We start from the raw sequence: 16,510 nt of genomic DNA, 5'->3' as shown, positions 1-16,510 counted from the left end.
CCCTATTCTGAGCGTTCGGGCGACGGCCGGGTTCAGACTGTTAGCCCTTGGTGACCAACACCTCCAACAAAAAACAAAGCTCGGAACGCGGTCTCGTGGCCTGGGCCGAAGCACATGCACAGACCCTCGATTGCTCAACCTTGACGCTCTCTCCGACCCTTTCCACACACCATCTCGATGCGAGCTTCTTCGCTCGTCAATCGAAGCGCGCTTCTGTGAGGGTGAAAGACGATTGAGTGCGACCTTCGCTTCTTCAAGCGGCGCCATGTCGGATCGCAACCATGCCTCTCCAGAGAGGATCACCGTCACCTACGCAGCATCTCAAGCTGTCATCAACGCGCCTCTCACACCACACTTTGTCCATCTCTTGAGAGAGCAGCTCCCTCTTCGCAACCTTCATTGGCGTCCAAGCCAGTCGACCCTCGATGCCATCGCAGCACGCGCTGCTCAGCAGGGCAAGACCGCGTACACCTCCTCTTCCGTCGTGCCAGGCTCTACGATCCGCACAATACAGACGCTCGATGTTGCCCTCAAGCCCCTCACGGATGAGATTCGGCGCTGGCGAGGCGATCCCGGCTTCTTCGAGCAGCCCGGGGGAGCAGGATTGCTGGATCGTCCCTTTGTCCACCTCTACCTCGTGGTATGCGAGGATAGCGAGCACTACCGCACCACCGTCCGCAACGAGATCCGTTCTTGGATCAGCAGCCTTTCCTTCTTTCACTCCAAGCAAGCCGTCGCGTCAGCCGGCACACCAACACTAGCATCCTCGTCCAGAACGTCACTCGGGCTCGGATCCTTTCGCTCTGGAACGCCCCCTGTACGCTCAGAGACGCCGCCAATTGTGCCGTCCAGCTCGGGAAGGAACACGCCGACCAGCTCGTCCGTGTCCACCAAAGCGAGCTCGAACACCGCCGCCTACTCGGGTCCAAGTGAGCCCGAGTATCTGATTGTACTCATCACGCCGCCAGAAGGTTCGGGCATACGTGCATCCGATGGTCCTAGCGCTGCCGGCGCAGATGCGAAAACAGGCATGAGCAGGTTCATGAACAAATCCAAGGGCAATGTGCTCGAAAAGATTCGCGCCGACTTCAACACATCCAAAAAAGAGCATGTAGTGCAGCTCTCTCGACTGCCACCAGTCCCCTCCGCCCCGCTCGGCAGAGCAGGCATGCACTCGATGGACCCCACCATCTGGGCGGAGCTGCTCACAAAGATGCGCGAAGCCGCCTCGTCCACGTTCACTACCACCATCGAAGCGCAAGAAGAGGAGATCGCTCGCTGCGGGGTCACCAAAGCCCAACAGGGGTGGGACTTCTGTAGCTACTTTTTCGCCAAAGACTCGCTCGCTCGCACACTCGAAGCAGTCGGGCTCAAGGATGACGCCGTAGGACAGTACGAAGATCTCGAGATCGTGTTTGCATCGGCGATGCAGAGCGGCGCCGTCTCCTTTGCCCCTGTGGGTGGAGACGATCCAGACGACGACTCGCTACCGCTACTCGACGTAACCAAAAAGCCGTACGCGGAGCTCATTCGCCGGCGCGAGATCTCGCTGTTCGACTTTCGATGCTACCTCTTCGCACGCAAGTCGGCGCTGCTGGGTAAGATGGGGAGGGTGGCTGCTGTGATGCGCGAGGCACCGATCTTTATCAGTGCGGTAGGAAGGATGCTCAAGCGGAACAGGGGGCTGAGCAGCCAGTGGATCGAGTCATGGATCTTCTCGGCAGCGCTTGACGTCGTCGAACAGTGCCAGGCGTGGCTGATCCAGCGTGGTGGCCAGTCCTCAGTGACTGCGGATGACCAGCTCAGTCCCGCTTTCCAGTCAAACAAGTCGGAGCTGCTCGATGTGGCGAGACGGCAACTGGACCGCATCGGGGTGGAAGCCGGGCATCTTCCCGCATCCGAGCCTTTCGCCTTTGCTACGTCGCAAGACTCCATACACAACTCCTCAGCTCAGGATCGCGAGCTACCGCTTCTTCCCGACGCTACGGACAGTGGAGCAGTCGAAGGTCTCGGCCTGGGTGCCGCAGTAACGCTTGGCCAGCAACGTGGCACCTCTCGTCCAGAGCTCCAGCAAGCAGTCAAGTCCCGTGAGCACTTCGATTCCTACTATCTTGCTCTGTGCCAGCGCATCCTCTCAGGCTGGAAAGCATCATCCCGAACGCGCGACGTGTTGCGCATACGCAACATGATTGCAACGCTGCACTACGTGCGGGGCAACTACCAGACCGCCTACGACATCCTGGTCTCGTTAAAGGAAGCATACGCCGAGTCCAAGTTCACCCTGCTTGAAGGGCACGCGTTGGCGATGCAGCTCGAGTGCCACGCCAAGCTCAACCATGCTCGCGATCGCGCCTGGATCGCCGCCGCGCTGGCTTTGCTGAAGATCAGCGTCCTCCACCCCATCTCGACGGTCAGCATCGAGGGTCGGACGGCGCAGTGGCTCGATCCTGCCCATCTCTGCGCCCAACTGCGCCCGGCTTCGACATCCCTCGGCAAAGAGATCCCCATCTCGGCCTTCCCACTCTTCTCCATCAGCCTCAGCACCACCACCGCCACTCTTGCGCAAACAGAGGATGGCTCGATCCTTCATGTTGACGTGACCTCCCTCCTTCCCTGCGTGCAGACGGTCGAGGACGTGCGCATCTGCCTCACTCGCAACAGCGAAACCCAATGGTACACGTCGTCCTCAACGAAGCTGGCTCCGGGCGTGACACGAGTCGAGCTCTTCTGTCCGAACCCAATCCATGGCGTGTACACCGTCGACGTGACGCAGATCCGTCTAGCCCGGCTGATCTTTCAGTACGAGCACGCGTCCGAACCGCTTTTGGTGCGGGTATCCAAGGATGCAGAGGCGCCCAGTGTCCGAGTTGAATTGCCGCGTCAGATCGACCTGGATCGAGGCCGGGCGATGGAGGTGACGGTGCGTGCGGGGCGGGCCGAGATCCAGGGAGCGGAGATCAGCGTTGTTTCCAGCGATGACGCGGCTGTGGTGGACTACTACGCCGCGAGGTGCGACGGTGGACCGGGCAACACCGCGGAGACGAGTGTCTCGATCCAGTCGCTTGGCAAAGACAGCGAGATTGTCGTCCTCCTTCCCCTTCTTTCCGTGCCGGACTCGGGCGTTCTCGACGCCATCGTCATCCTCACCTACACCACCGCCGCCTCATCGCGTCACGCGTCAGCCAAGAAGCGGATGCTGAAACAACCCATCCACCTCCGCACAGCCCTTCCCCTCGGCGTCAACGTCCAGGACTTTTTCCGCACCTCCTGTCTCTTTAGCAAATTCACCATCTCCGCCGGTGGTGGGGGCAGCATCCGTCTCCGACCGGTCGCCATGGTGCACGACGAGGGCCACGATGGATCGTTCACGATCGACTCGAGCGGCTCAAAGCGCGAAGTGACAGTAACACCAAGGCAGCCGGCGACGTATTTGTTCCGCATCGCCAAGAGTGGAGGCGGGAAAGGGAGGTTGAGGTTGGAGGTGGAGTATCGGGCGCTGCAGGATGATGCGGTGGCTGCTGCGGTGCGTGCACTACACATTGTGGTGCGAGGGACAGGGTTGAAAGAGATGAGGCTGTTGGAGGAGGCGCTGGTGGAATATGTGCGGGAGAGGTTGGATTTGCCGGCGTACTCGATCACGGGGCAGGTGAGGACGGGTGTATTGGACGAGGGTTGGTGGCGAAGAGAGAGACGGTCTTGGGGTCCATCGTCGCTGGGACTGGACGAGGTGCTCGGCTTGGTACAGTCCGCGCTGGATGCGATTCCCACTTCTCAGGAAAAGGGGGAGGAGGTGTGGCAAAAGCTGACGATCCCCGTCGACGTGCCCACCATCGACTATGTCAATGCCGTCACGCTGAGCGTCGCCTCGCCTGCCACCATCGGCAGTACAGACCCCACACCCAGCGAGCTAGCGTCGCTGATCGTGGGACAACCCGTCGAGCTCACCGTCTCGATCCGGACATCCACCCTCTGGTCCAACGCGTCCACCGATGAGGAGGAGTCGATGCTGTACGACGTCCTGCCCGATTTCGACTCCTGGCTGGTCGACGGGTCCAAGCGCGGCACCTTCCCTCTCGCCACTACGAAGCAAGCCTCGCTAAGCACGCTCAGAGAGGACGCGACGTTCAGCGTCACGCTGACGATCGTGCCGCTGAGAACGGGCGAATTGGCCCTGCCAAGCGTGCAGGTCAGACCGCTGTCGTCCGTCGTGCCCCAACCAGATGGGAGGGCAAGGACGTGCGAGACGTACGTCACGAACGCAGCGCAACGGGTCACTGTGGTACCCGCCAAGGGGGTCAAAGCGTTCTTCGTGCCGATGGGCGGCAAGCGGTGGTCCATGCCACCCGGAGCCGGCCTCGAGGGCGGACAGAGCATCGATGTTGGTCGCCAACGGTACCCTTGGCCCAGTCAACAGCTGCACGCTGCCTAACTTTTCGCTCACACCACATCGTCGAATTCAAAGACTTTGTTCATGTGTGATATTCCCCGTGTGTGCGTATTCACCAAAACCCATCATCCTCTTCTCCACCGCCTTTGCCCTTGGAGCTATTGACCACTTGACTGCGATACATCGCCTCGATCTGTTCTGGACTGGTGCTTTCCTCTGCGGTCTTATCATCCCTAATCCTGATAAACCGCGGGAAGCGCAAACTGATCCCCCTCGCCTCGATCAATCCCTTGGCAGCCGTATACACCGGGCTCAAACTCAAATCCGCCGTCAACACCTCCCATACCACCCTCGCTTCGAAGTACACATCCGGTTTCGCCTCGCCCACATCGTAGTATCCCTTCTTGCCGCTGATCTCCAACTCCTTGAGCGTCTTATAGTGCGATTCGAGATCGACCTCGGTGAAACCCGTACCGATCTTACAGATGGTCTGATAAGTTTCGCTGTCTGCATCGTAGCAAGCGAGAAGGAAGGCGCCGTAGACGTTGGTGCGCTTGCCCTTGCCGTAGTAGCCGCCGATGACGACGAGGTCTAGGGAATCGCCCGTTCCCGCCAGGTAGTCTTTTTTCAGCTTGAGCCAGTTCATACTTCTTCGGGATGGTTCGTACGTCGAATCGGGCCCAGAGAGCATCTTGACCATCAACCCCTCGGTGCCTTCCTTGACGGACTTGTCGAGGAACACAGAGATTTCTTCGACGGAGTTGCAGTCCTCCGATCGGGCATAGTCGAATTCGTCTTCGACCGGGTGGAAGTGCTCCCGCAGCAGCGTGCGACGTTCTGCAAGGGAAAGCGAGAGAAGCGGCTCGCCGTTGAGATAGAGTAGATCAAACCCGAACAGTTTGACCTTCACGGTGATGTCCGATGCTTTGACGTCCTTGCGTTTGCGCCGGGAGAGCTCTTGGAATGGCAACAGTTTTGCTGGCTCCACCGTTCCGTCCGGTAAAGTTTCCGCCGCCTTCCACGCCGCCGCCTCCGCATCTAGCACGAACGACTTGACGGTGGAATTGATGCATCGAGGGATTTGCTCGACAAGGTCCGGATACTTGACAGACATGTTCTCCGAGTTGCGTGAGAAGACGGCGAGCTTGCCATCCGGTAGCAGATGCACCTGGGCGCGCTCGCCATCGTACTTGTACTCGCACGTGAAGGGTTTCCCTTCGAACCGGTCGAGCACTTCGGAGATCGCCTTGGTGGGTTTCGCTAACATCGGCTTCAGTGGGACACCTGGGGTGAGCTTGCATGCTTCGCGCAGACCTTCCACTCCATCTCTGAGGAGCGCTGGGATGACGAGGTCGTACGAGGGGAGTTCCGAGTAGACGGCTTTGACCAGCTCGGTACCCTCCTCGAGCTTCTTGGCCAGAGCTTCTTGGGAGAGCTTCGAGATGAATTTGCCGAGTTTGGAGATGACCACCGCGCGCGCGAGCGAGACCAGCACCGAGCGTTCTGCCAGACCGATCCGCAGCTTGCCCTCCAAACTGCGGATGAGGAACTTGGGTTCTTCACCCTGGCATGACGCGAGGAGCTTCTTGATCATGCCGATCTTTCGATCTTGCGACTTGTTGCCGCTCACCGCCGCGATCTCCTTCAACTGCTTGAACACCGATGGAACCTTGAGGCTCGAGACCTTGAACATGGTCGGTTGGTTCTTCTTCGAGTTGAGCGCTACTAGGCCGAGATCTCCTTGCGCCTCGAGGTCCTTCTTGATCCGGGCAACTTCGCGGCCCGTGGACTGGGCGATGGCTTTGACGAGGAGAGATTCGCCGATACCGAGCTCGAGCCCTTCATAGTCCGGGCAGAGTCGGTTGATGCACAGATAGACCACTTGAAGCAAATTATCGGGCGATCGGCGGATGACGCGGACGAGAAATTGGGTGAGGATCTCGGTGATCTCGAGCCGCTTGGTGGTGGCTTGGATATCGGCGAAGGCCGAGGCGAGCGCGGCGTAGGGGACTGGCTCACCTTCTTTCCATGCGACCTTGCCCTCGTTGACCGAAGAAGGCTTTTGGAAGATCGCCGCGAGCTTCTTGGCGCCTTTCTGCTCTTCCTCTTCGATTGCTTCTTCTTCGTGTTCGTCCTCGTCCTCAACATTGTCAGGAACGTGCTCGCTGGCCGAGTCAGAATCGCTTTCTGTTGCGTCTGCTTTGGATTTGGAGGAGGAGATGATGCCCTTGTTGGCAGTTACACTGGTCTTGGGTGTTGGCTTTGCGAAGATGGATGCGACCTTGCTGGTGGATGCTGCGGCAGGTGCTGGCTCTCTCTTGACTGGGGCTGCAGTCAGAACAGGCTCGTCGTCATCCTCGTCATCCGACTCGATGATGCGTCGCTTCTTTCTCTCCGGCGCAGCAGCGCTTCCATTGCCATTGCTAGCAGACGCATCACGCTTTGAAGATGAGGCGGCGACAGGTCCAGCGTCCTCTTGCGACAGGGGCGGCGCAGCAGTCGTTGCATTTGTTGAAGACTCCTTGAGAGCCGGCTTGGGCGTCTTGGGAGCGAAAGCAGACTTGATGTCCTGCTGACGTGACCGTGAAGATCCTTCTGCGGCTGCTCCGTTGGCACCGTTGCTGCCTCCACCGAAATATTTGGCAAGCTTTGGCTGTTCCGTCATGGCTGCGCTGAGTCGTATGGATCGATAATCGTTTGAACAGCCAGAGTGTAGGCTCGGAGTGGCCGAGGGGTTGCTGTCAGGATGATGTCGGAGAGAGCGAGGTGATCCGGAACTGAGCAGCGAAGCTTAGGGAGTCACCAGCTTGTGAATCAGCTTTTGGAAAAAGGCCCACTCGCGTGTCTTGAACCAACACTCGGACGGCGCGCGTTTGTGCGTCAGACTTTCCTCAAAGCGCGTCAAGTCCATTTACGCCATGTTGAGGACCCCTTCCCCTGACCGCTGAGCTTTGACAGAAAAAAGCACACAAGGACGCGGCGTCGTCGGATCAAGAGCAACATCATGAACACAGTGAAACGGTTTCTTGAGCAGGAGTCTTTGGCGACGATCTGTCTGACTGTAGCTCGCTCTGAGGAACGCAGAATCTTTCTTTCCTGGATCTGTTCGGAAGGCCTTGCGCGTGCCATGATCATATCATGCGTCTGCACCACAATGCCATCAAGCGTACATGGTCCACATGATCCATAGATGCAGGCGTCTCCTGGACTGAACAGCATGTATTACTGTTGGGCACAGGAAGATCACTGAGGAAGGTCTGTTGTGACGGTCTCGGCGTCTTGTATTTGACAGTCCGATGTGTGACCCGACGAAGGAAGAATTGGCGGTGGCCCGCTTGGCGGGTCAGCGTGCAAAGTCGAGCAGACAGAGGATGGAGATGGCGCGTGCTCAAGTTGCGGAGCGCGGCGCCGCATCTGACTCTGACTGCTTCCGGCAGCGCGAAGAGAAGCTGCATCGTGCGGTCTTGCAAAATCCAAAATGGCCCCTCTTGCATCAAAATTGGCAATAAAAAAACAGCAGCAGCTGACAGACAGACAGGTCTCGGAGCTCAGCCTGCCCCGCCCAGTCTGCCAGCCAGCCAACTTGAATTCCATCCATGCACAAGCGCGCACAGCTCAGACTGCGACGAGCTTTGGGCATCAGATCGCATTCCATCGATCCACAGTCGTCCATTCATCAGGGTCTCGTTTCGTTTCAATCCTCGTGCTTCCTAGCTTCGTCGCCTTCGCCTTCCAACCTTAACCGTATCCTTCTCATCCGCAGGCTGTAACGACCTCTTCTGCTCCTCATCTCACGATCTCGCTCACCTCCTACAGCTCCCGGCCTTCGCATCTCGCTCGCCGTCGCGCATCCAGCATCAAGCGTCTCCACGCGACCCAACCAGGACTTTGTGCGCATCATCGCGAGTCTTCGCTACGCATCGAGCATCGTCTGCCAAACGGAACCCTCGCCACTGTTCGCGCCAGATCCATCGGCTCGCTGCTCTTCTCACCACGCGGCTCCTCCTCTCAAGACATTGCAGCCCACTTGCTTGTCTTCGACTTCATTAGCCTGAGCCGCTTTCTCGCATCATTTGCCCCTTGCGTTTCGGACAAAGGGGAACCCTCGTACAAGGACTTGCCTCTCTACATCATTGCACACGCATACAACAACGTGCCATCCATGCCGTCCTACTCCCACAACCAACCATAGGAGACTTTTCGATCTCTCATCTCTCTTGACTGCTTCGCGCCTCACGCTCATCTAGCCTGTCACCAAGCTCAAATACAGCACAAAGGCTCAAAACGATTCCACTGGGCCTTTGCTGCCCTACTGTTCGCCCCCTCGTCACCCTGTTCCCCTAGCGGCCCTCACCATACCATCGCCGCAACATGCATCCTCGACAGCCCAGCGGTCCCGGTTCCACCGATGCCATGGAGATCTACGATCGTATGCACACTCCCAAACACGAGCATGACTCTTCCGACACCTCCACTGCTGCTTTTTTATCCGTCGATGAACAGCACCAGACGCTCACCAGCGTGCCCGAAGACTCGCAGCTCGACACTCGATTGCCTCCAGCAGCAAACGCCTCGGCATTTGATGCAAGCACGTCGCAGACACCACCGCGCTCTTCACAGCATGGGAGTCCAGGCGGGCGACGCGTAGACAAGCTTGCCACCTCGTCCTACGGCCTCGTTCAACCAGGTGGGCGCCCAGATGCTTCAGCTAGCAAGTCCTCCGATGTTTCGAAACCGCTTCCAGGCCTGCCAGGTGGGCCCACCAATGCCGAACAGAGCTTCCTCCCTGCTACCAGCAGCCGGCTTGCATCGTCTTCTCTCGGTCAGTCTTCTTCGGTCATGGACAGCTTGGTGGACCACCGCGCACCAGCCGTCGAGAATCTCCCACCTCAGCACATCCCGCGCCCCATCGGAGGCTCGAGCGCGTCAGCCTCGCCAATGCGCACCCCACCCAGACAGGCCGCCTACGCAGGTGCACCGCCAGGTGTTGAGCCGCTGACCATGCCCACGTCCATCTCCGTTGGCCCCTTCTCTCCGCCCGACGCCGACCCGCAGCGATCCATGATGGACAGCAATCGCAACAGCATCGAGGACATCCGCCGCAACCACGCAGCCAGAGCAGCAAAGCGCCAGTCGCACAACCCGGTCCCGCTCGACTATCAACCCAGCAACGGACTTGTCCCCGACGCCGCTTTTACTCCCATCCGTGGGCATGGACAGTACTCGAGCGAGGCCGCCTCCGTCGATCAGGCACAACGAAATCGCAGGGCCATGACGGTCGATGCTGCGCGTCCTGCCAGCGTCATTGACAATCGCGCTGCACGCATAGAGGCTGTCCAACGTCACCAGCAGCACTCGCGCGTCGCCGAAGGTAGCAGCGACGCCTTCGATGCTGCAGACACCTTGGGTTCTTCGTCCAGGGACACACACATCGACCGAGCATCGCAGCAGCAACTGCAACTTCGTGCTGCGAGGGAACAACAACTTGAACAGCACCAGCAACAACAGAAGCAGCAGCAGCAAATCCTTCGTGATCAGGAACGCGAGAGAGAGCATGACCGTCAACGAGAGCGGGACAGGCTCAGAGAGAAGGAGCGTGAACGCGAACGAGACAAGGAAAAAGAGCGTAGCGACAGGGACCGCGATCGCGAACGACGCAGTCGCCGTATGCTCGGTGACTACGCGCTCGGCAAGACGCTTGGTGCTGGAAGCATGGGCAAGGTCAAGCTCGGTGTCAAGATGGGCAACGGCGAGAAGGTGGCCATCAAGATCATTCCTCGTCACACTTCCATGGCCGCTGCTCACTCGCGCAGCAATGTGGACGAGAATGGAAAGCCGCAGCCGCCACAGCCCACTCCGACCGCCTCCTTCCTGGCCAAAGCAGCCGCCAAGGACCAGTCCAAAGAGATCCGCACCATCCGAGAAGGCTCTCTGCAGATCCTGCTTCATCACCCGTACGTCTGCGGCATGCGCGAGATGATCATCCACACCAATCACTACTATATGGTCTTTGAGTACGTCAACGGCGGTCAGATGCTCGACTACATCATCAGCCACGGCCGCCTCCGGGAACGAAGTGCACGAAAGTTCGCCCGACAGATCGGTAGCGCTCTCGAATACTGTCATCGTAACAGTATCGTTCATCGCGACCTCAAGATCGAAAACATCCTCATCTCCAAGACTGGAAACATCAAGATCATCGACTTTGGTCTCAGCAACCTCTTCTCGCCTCACTCGCATCTTTCCACCTTCTGCGGCTCGCTCTACTTTGCTGCACCCGAGCTGCTCAACGCCAAAGTCTACACGGGTCCCGAGGTCGATGTCTGGTCCTTTGGTATCGTGCTCTACGTCCTCGTGTGTGGTAAGGTGCCCTTCGATGATCAGAGCATGCCCGCTCTGCACGCAAAGATCAAACGCGGACAGGTCGAGTACCCAGCATGGCTCAGCGGCGAGTGCAAGCACATTCTATCACGCATGCTTGTCACCAACCCGGCCAACCGTGCCACTCTCGCTGAGATATTGGCCCACCCCTGGATGGTCAAAGGCTACGAGGGTGCTCCTGACCCGCACTTGCCGGATCGCACGCCGCTTCGACCCAACAACATCGATCCGGAAGTCATCAAGGGCATGACCGGCTTCGAATTCGGCACACCGGAGGCAATCACTGCCAAGCTCATGGAGGTGCTCACCAGCGAGCCCTACCAGACTTCGCTATACCACTGGGAGATCAAGAACCTGCCCGCCACCTTCCACGGTCTCAGTGCAGCTGGTCACAGTGGCTCGTCCGTCGATTCGTCCGGCCTCAACAGGCTCTCGACTCGTGGTAGCATCACAGGCACAGACACGGTCAAGTCCAAGACGGCATCCAAACGCTTCTCTGGCATCGATTTCTACAAAAAGAAGCTCACCAGCAACCCTCTGGCAGCTGCATTCGGAAGCAAGGACGATTCGTCGCTGAACTCGGCCAACGGAAGCTCCAACGGTCTGGGTGCAGGGACGGGTCTGATGCCGTTTGGCAAGGAGCCACTGGACCCGACACGCGGTTTCCACCCGCTCATCTCGATCTACTTCCTCGTCAAGGAAAAGATGGAGCGAGAGCGTCTCTACGGCCACTCGTTCTTTGCCTCGTCCAATCTGTCGCTCAATGGTCCTCCTGCCCCGCCAGCCGGTGTGCGTGCTGGCGTGGACACGGGCTCTCGCGCAGCCATGGCTGGTGCGATGCCCACCGCCGCCGACATTCCGCAGGAAGCGCTTCGCGTGCCCGAGGCACCGCACGTCTCCCACCGAGCCTACGATCGTCAGGACCCAGCCCTCGTCGCTCCTGCGCCGCCTCGCCCGGCAGCATCGATGATGCCCGTCCCCTCATCGCCGACGCCCGTCTTCGAGTCGCGGGAGAAGTCCAGACCGACGGGAATCATGGCCGGACCGCCGCGAGCCCGAGCCAACGCAGAGGAGATGGAAGCTGCTTTGCGCGAGAAGGGCCTGCCTTCGCCCAACGAAGCTGCCTTTGCTCCCAGCATCAGCGGTGTCGCGCAAGCACCCACGGCGAGCACCATTGGAAAGCGTTCCTCGTTCGCCATGGCACCTGCGGCTGAGCCTTTCGCGGCTCAGAACAACCGCCACTCGATGATGACCCCCGACACGAGCATGGCGATTGCCAACGACCACAAGAGGAGTGTCAGTCTCACCGCTCGTCGACCGGGAGCGGGTCGCACAGCTGAGAGCGCTGCCTCAGGCGCGGCTAGCGTCGAGAACAAGCGGATGTCGATGATCAACCCGTCGCGCGCCGACAAGCGAGCCTCGTACATGCCCTCATCATCCGCAGCCAATGCCGACGTGGCCGAAACTCCCGCTGCCGCCAACACGAGCTCGACGCTGGGCTATGGTGCGACGCTCGCCCGTCGCTTCAGCATGCTCATGAGCCGCTCTCCATCGTCGCCGCTCGACGCTGATGTCAAGGAGCGCAAGAAGCAGAGCCGCATGAGCATGCCCTTCGGCGGTCTTCAGCCTCAGCCGCAGCGACGAGCCAGCGCGCACAACGCTCTCAGCGGCGTGGAGGAAGCTGACAACGGACCGGAAGGCGATGCGTACGATTACGACGAGACGGCAGAGGAGAGCCTGGCGGTGCAGGACGACGACGTTCCGCTCAACAACGGCACCAAGGTGCGTCGATCGGGCACGTTGGGCGACATGCCTCCTTCTCGAGCTGGTGCTCGACATACGCGGGAAGTCTCTTTGGGTGCCGTGTCGGTCGGACGAGCTGCGGGGCTGTCGATGTCACCCAAGTCGTCCGGGACCGCTCGTGGGAACAGGGGCATGTCCATGTCGACCAGCGCCCCGCTCGACAAGATGTTCGAAGACGAGGCTGCTGGCGGGCAAGGTGAGCAGCCCGCGCTGGAGCAGCAGGTGAGTCCGAGCAACCCGAGCGGCGGCTGGGTCGGTCCCACGACGCCAGGACAGGCCGAGGTGCTCCCCGCTCTCACCATGCGACGTCGCTTCGGGGGTGCCATGTCCCCCGGAGGAGGATCGCAGAACGGCGCCAGCGAGAACGGTTCCAAACCCATCTTCCTCAAAGGCCTCTTCAGCGTTCAGACGACCTCGACGAAACCGCGAACGGTGATCCATGCATCGCTCGTTAAGGTGCTGGACCGCATCGGCGTGCAGTACCGCGAGATCCGGGGTGGATACGAATGCGTCCATCTGCCGAGCCTCGACTTCTCAGGGTCGGACTCGATGGGTCGCGGCAACGCGCGCATTCCGCTCGAGGCGATGGCTGCTGCTGCCGCTGCGGAGGCGGAGGCATCGGGTCAATCGCCCACTTCGGAAGACGGTCGACAGCCAAAACGCAAGCCGAGTCGGTTGTCTTTCGTGGCTGGCAAGAGCAAGGATCGTGCTGGCACGGGTCGCAGAGACGGGTCTGTGACGGACAACATCGGCGCCGTCCCCGCTGGTACGGTTCGAAGTCGCACACCCTCCCTCACGAGCAATGTTGCGTTGGCAAACGCCGCCCAGGCCGGTGGGGAGAGCACATCGTCCAAACCGTCGCTGCTCACCTCGCCGCGTCAAGGGGCCGATTCGGTGGGCGCCGGTTCCCACCTTCCGCCCTCGGGATCGCGCGATTCCAACCTCATGCTCGACACCATCGAAGGTTCTGCTCAGGTAGGAGCGGCGGGGGCAAAGACCATGAACGCAGCCAACGCCACCGAGCTCGCTGTTCGCTTCGAGATATTTGTCGTCAAGGTACCCCTGCTGCTCGGCGTCAATGGGCTGCAGTTCAGAAGGGTCGGTGGCAACCCGTGGCAGTATCAGATGCTGGCCAAGCGCATCCTGCAGGAGTTGAAGTTGTAGTGTCGTTGAAGAAGACGAGGATAAGCAAAATGATCTTTTTGGTATGTTGAACGGTGTGAGTGTGTGAGTTGAGGAGGAAGGGTCCGGTTTGAAAGCCGATGCGGGGTCGCGCGGTCGAGCCAAGCTGTGAGGGTGCGGTGAATTTCCGGCTTCTCGGGCTGATGGACCCCGCGTTTTCAATACGAGTCACGCTTGCCTTGCACATCTTCGTTGCTTGAGAACACTCGTCAGTCATCTCACCACAAGCAAGCGCTTTCACACAAAAGGACTGGACGTTCCACAGCTGTCATCACCAGAGATCGGCATTGAAGACATTAGCGGCGTGATACGGATTAGCGCCTCGCTTTTGACGACCGGCAATCCACGATCAGGCGAGCTCGAGTAAGGTTCGCTCATGCAAGGAGGGCTCGTTCTACCACCTCACCACAAAGCATAGAGCCAAGAATCATGCTGCCGAGGATACGAGCCGTTGGCGGCCTCAGGGTTCACCTTGCTGTCCCCGCTACGCAAAGGTCCGGCCCTAGCTCATCGGTCCTTGCACAAATCAGCATCACAACTCGCCTCGCACCTTGCCCACGAACGCTATCCACAGCAGCACGCTCATCACGGCTCTCCCCAACACTCAACCTCACCCATCTCACAGCTTCTCGACCACCACACCGCCCCTCTTATCGCCACCACAGCACCAACTCCACTCAGGGCTCGTACCACACGCCCTCCTCGGCAACCCAAACGCTCACCTCTTTACCCTCCATCTCTCCACGGTCGCTGGTGAAATACCTTGACTCGTACGTTGTTGGCCAGACTCGGGCGAAAAAAGTGCTCGCTGTGGGGGTGTGGAACCACTACTTGCGCGTGGCGTCCAACGAGCGGGTGAAAGAGGAGGCCGAAACCGAATCTTCACCTCCCTCCCCTTCCTCTTCCTCCCCCTTCGAATCGTCAGCGAGCTCGCCAGGTGAGGAAGGGAGGAAACTACGACTGGGCAAGTACACCCCCTCCAGCCCGGCAGACGCAGAGGCAACCCAACGCTCGCACGTCATCTCCACAGAACGCAGTGCGGAACGTGCGCGAGATCCGCACGGCGAAGCGACACGCTCGCTGATGTTTGGTCGCAGCGAGCGCGAGTGGCTCCTCAACGCCCCCGAGATCAAGTTTGGGGACAAACCACGACGCGTATCGGCCAAGACGCCAGCCGAACAGGCCGAGACGGCCAAATGGTCTGCCGAGACGGCGCGCATCGGCGTGTTCGGCGTCGATCCGGACGAGGTATCCTACTTCTCGTCGAACCAGGGGACGCAGCCGAAGCAGAGCGAGGGGGAGGAGTTGAAGTGGACGACGCCAGCGACTGAGGAGCGTGCCAAAGCCGATGTCGAGCGACACACTTCCGCGGTCCATCCGTTTCCCTCCCCACCGCAGTCAGCACCCTTGCCAGCGGGAGAGGGAGGTATCCTCGCTAGCAACCCGGGGAATCTGCCCTTTTTTGAAAAGTCCAACATCCTTCTCCTGGGCCCGTCCGGGTCCGGTAAAACCCTTCTGCTGCGCACGCTCGCCCAGGCACTCGACGTGCCGTTCGTCCATGTCGACGCGACACCCCTCACCATGGCGGGGTACGTAGGCGACGATGTGGAGAGCATCATCCATCGGCTGCTCGTCGAGTCCAATTGGGATGTCGCTCGTGCTCAACGGGGGATCGTGTGCATCGACGAGATTGATAAGCTCAAAAAGACGGGCAAGGGAGGGGCGGGGAAGGATGTGGGTGGTGAGGGTGTGCAGCAGGCGCTACTGCGGTTGTTGGAAGGGACGGTGGTGGGCGTTCCCAACAAGGCGGGTGCCAGCAACAAAGCAGCCAAAGGCTCCACGCAGGCTCAAGCGCAGCAGTCTCCCGAAGGAGGCGAGTTGGGTGCGTGGTATGCGCATCGCAAACGCGCTACGCAGCAAGGCGAACAACCGGCCACATTCAACGTCGACACGTCCTCCATCCTCTTTGTCCTCTCCGGCGCATTTGTCGGCATCGACGACGTCATCCGCACCCGTCTATCTCCCAAAGCAGAGACCGAGGCGAAATGGTCGCAAACGGATCTCCTCTCGCGACTCGAACCGACCGACCTCGAATCGTACGGTATGATCCCCGAATTCATCGGTCGTCTCCCCGTCTCCGTGGTCCTCAACCCACTCACCTTCCACGACCTCGTCCGCGTCATGACCGAACCGCGCAACAGCCTCGTCGACCAATACACCTCTCTGTTCGCCCTCAACGGCATCCAGCTGCACATGTCGAGCGGGGCCATCGAGGAAGTCGTGCACCGCGCCATGGGAAATGGTGGCGGAGGCGCGAGGAGTTTGCGGCGGATCATGGAGGAGGTATTGCTGGACGCGTTTTACGAGAGTTACGGTGGCGAGAGTGTCAAGTACATCTTGGTGGGGAGGGAGATGGTGAGGGATGCGAAGGTCGGGCTGTTCAGTCGGGGACAGAGGTTCGAGTTTGAGGCGAGGGTGAGGGGGGAGGCGGAGGAGTGGGAGGCGGAGCAGGCGAGGAAGGGCGCGGACGAGAAGGTGGATGGCGGGTCGAAGGGCAAGAGTGGGGAGATGAAGGGTAAGGGAAAGGGTGGTGATGTGGAAGTGGACGCTACGAGGGCAGACAAGGCAAGGCTCAAAGCGAGAGCACTTATACGATCGAGGTTGAGGCGCACCAATCGCCTCGTCGACCCAGTCATCTACATCTGATCATCACAGGCAATCACATCTTCACCGATCACATCCAACGCTGTCTGACAT

At 59.8% G+C, this 16,510-nt stretch overlaps 4 protein-coding genes across 4 annotated transcripts; 3 read left to right on the top strand and 1 right to left on the bottom strand.

Annotated features, from left to right (window-relative positions):
- Window positions 1-265: 265 nt before the first annotated feature.
- On the top strand, window positions 266-4,429 carry PSEUBRA_004713 (TRAPP II complex, TRAPPC10; the record flags this gene model as incomplete). Its single annotated transcript, XM_016438238.1, has 1 exon — window positions 266-4,429. One exon carries the CDS (start codon window positions 266-268, stop codon window positions 4,427-4,429), a length of 4,164 nt encoding a protein of 1,387 aa, XP_016290691.1.
- A 70-nt stretch (window positions 4,430-4,499) lies between these two features.
- Window positions 4,500-7,052, bottom strand: PSEUBRA_004712 (DNA ligase, ATP-dependent, central; the record flags this gene model as incomplete). The annotated part of the gene is made up of 1 exon (XM_016438217.1): window positions 4,500-7,052. The coding sequence occupies one exon, from the start codon at window positions 7,050-7,052 to the stop codon at window positions 4,500-4,502; it is 2,553 nt and encodes an 850-aa protein (XP_016290690.1).
- A 1,706-nt stretch (window positions 7,053-8,758) lies between these two features.
- Window positions 8,759-13,735, top strand: PSEUBRA_004711 (Protein kinase domain protein; the record flags this gene model as incomplete). The annotated part of the gene is made up of 1 exon (XM_059465446.1): window positions 8,759-13,735. One exon carries the CDS (start codon window positions 8,759-8,761, stop codon window positions 13,733-13,735), a length of 4,977 nt encoding a protein of 1,658 aa, XP_059320446.1.
- A 447-nt stretch (window positions 13,736-14,182) lies between these two features.
- Window positions 14,183-16,459, top strand: PSEUBRA_004710 (Clp ATPase, C-terminal; the record flags this gene model as incomplete). The annotated part of the gene is made up of 1 exon (XM_016438245.2): window positions 14,183-16,459. The coding sequence occupies one exon, from the start codon at window positions 14,183-14,185 to the stop codon at window positions 16,457-16,459; it is 2,277 nt and encodes a 758-aa protein (XP_016290688.2).
- Window positions 16,460-16,510: the final 51 nt, after the last annotated feature.

The sequence above is a fragment of the Kalmanozyma brasiliensis genome (genome assembly GCF_000497045.1).
Source record: "Kalmanozyma brasiliensis GHG001 unplaced genomic scaffold PSEUBRA_SCAF4, whole genome shotgun sequence".
Lineage (NCBI taxonomy): Eukaryota > Fungi > Basidiomycota > Ustilaginomycetes > Ustilaginales > Kalmanozyma > Kalmanozyma brasiliensis.
This window is presented reverse-complemented; position numbering and strand designations above follow the sequence as displayed.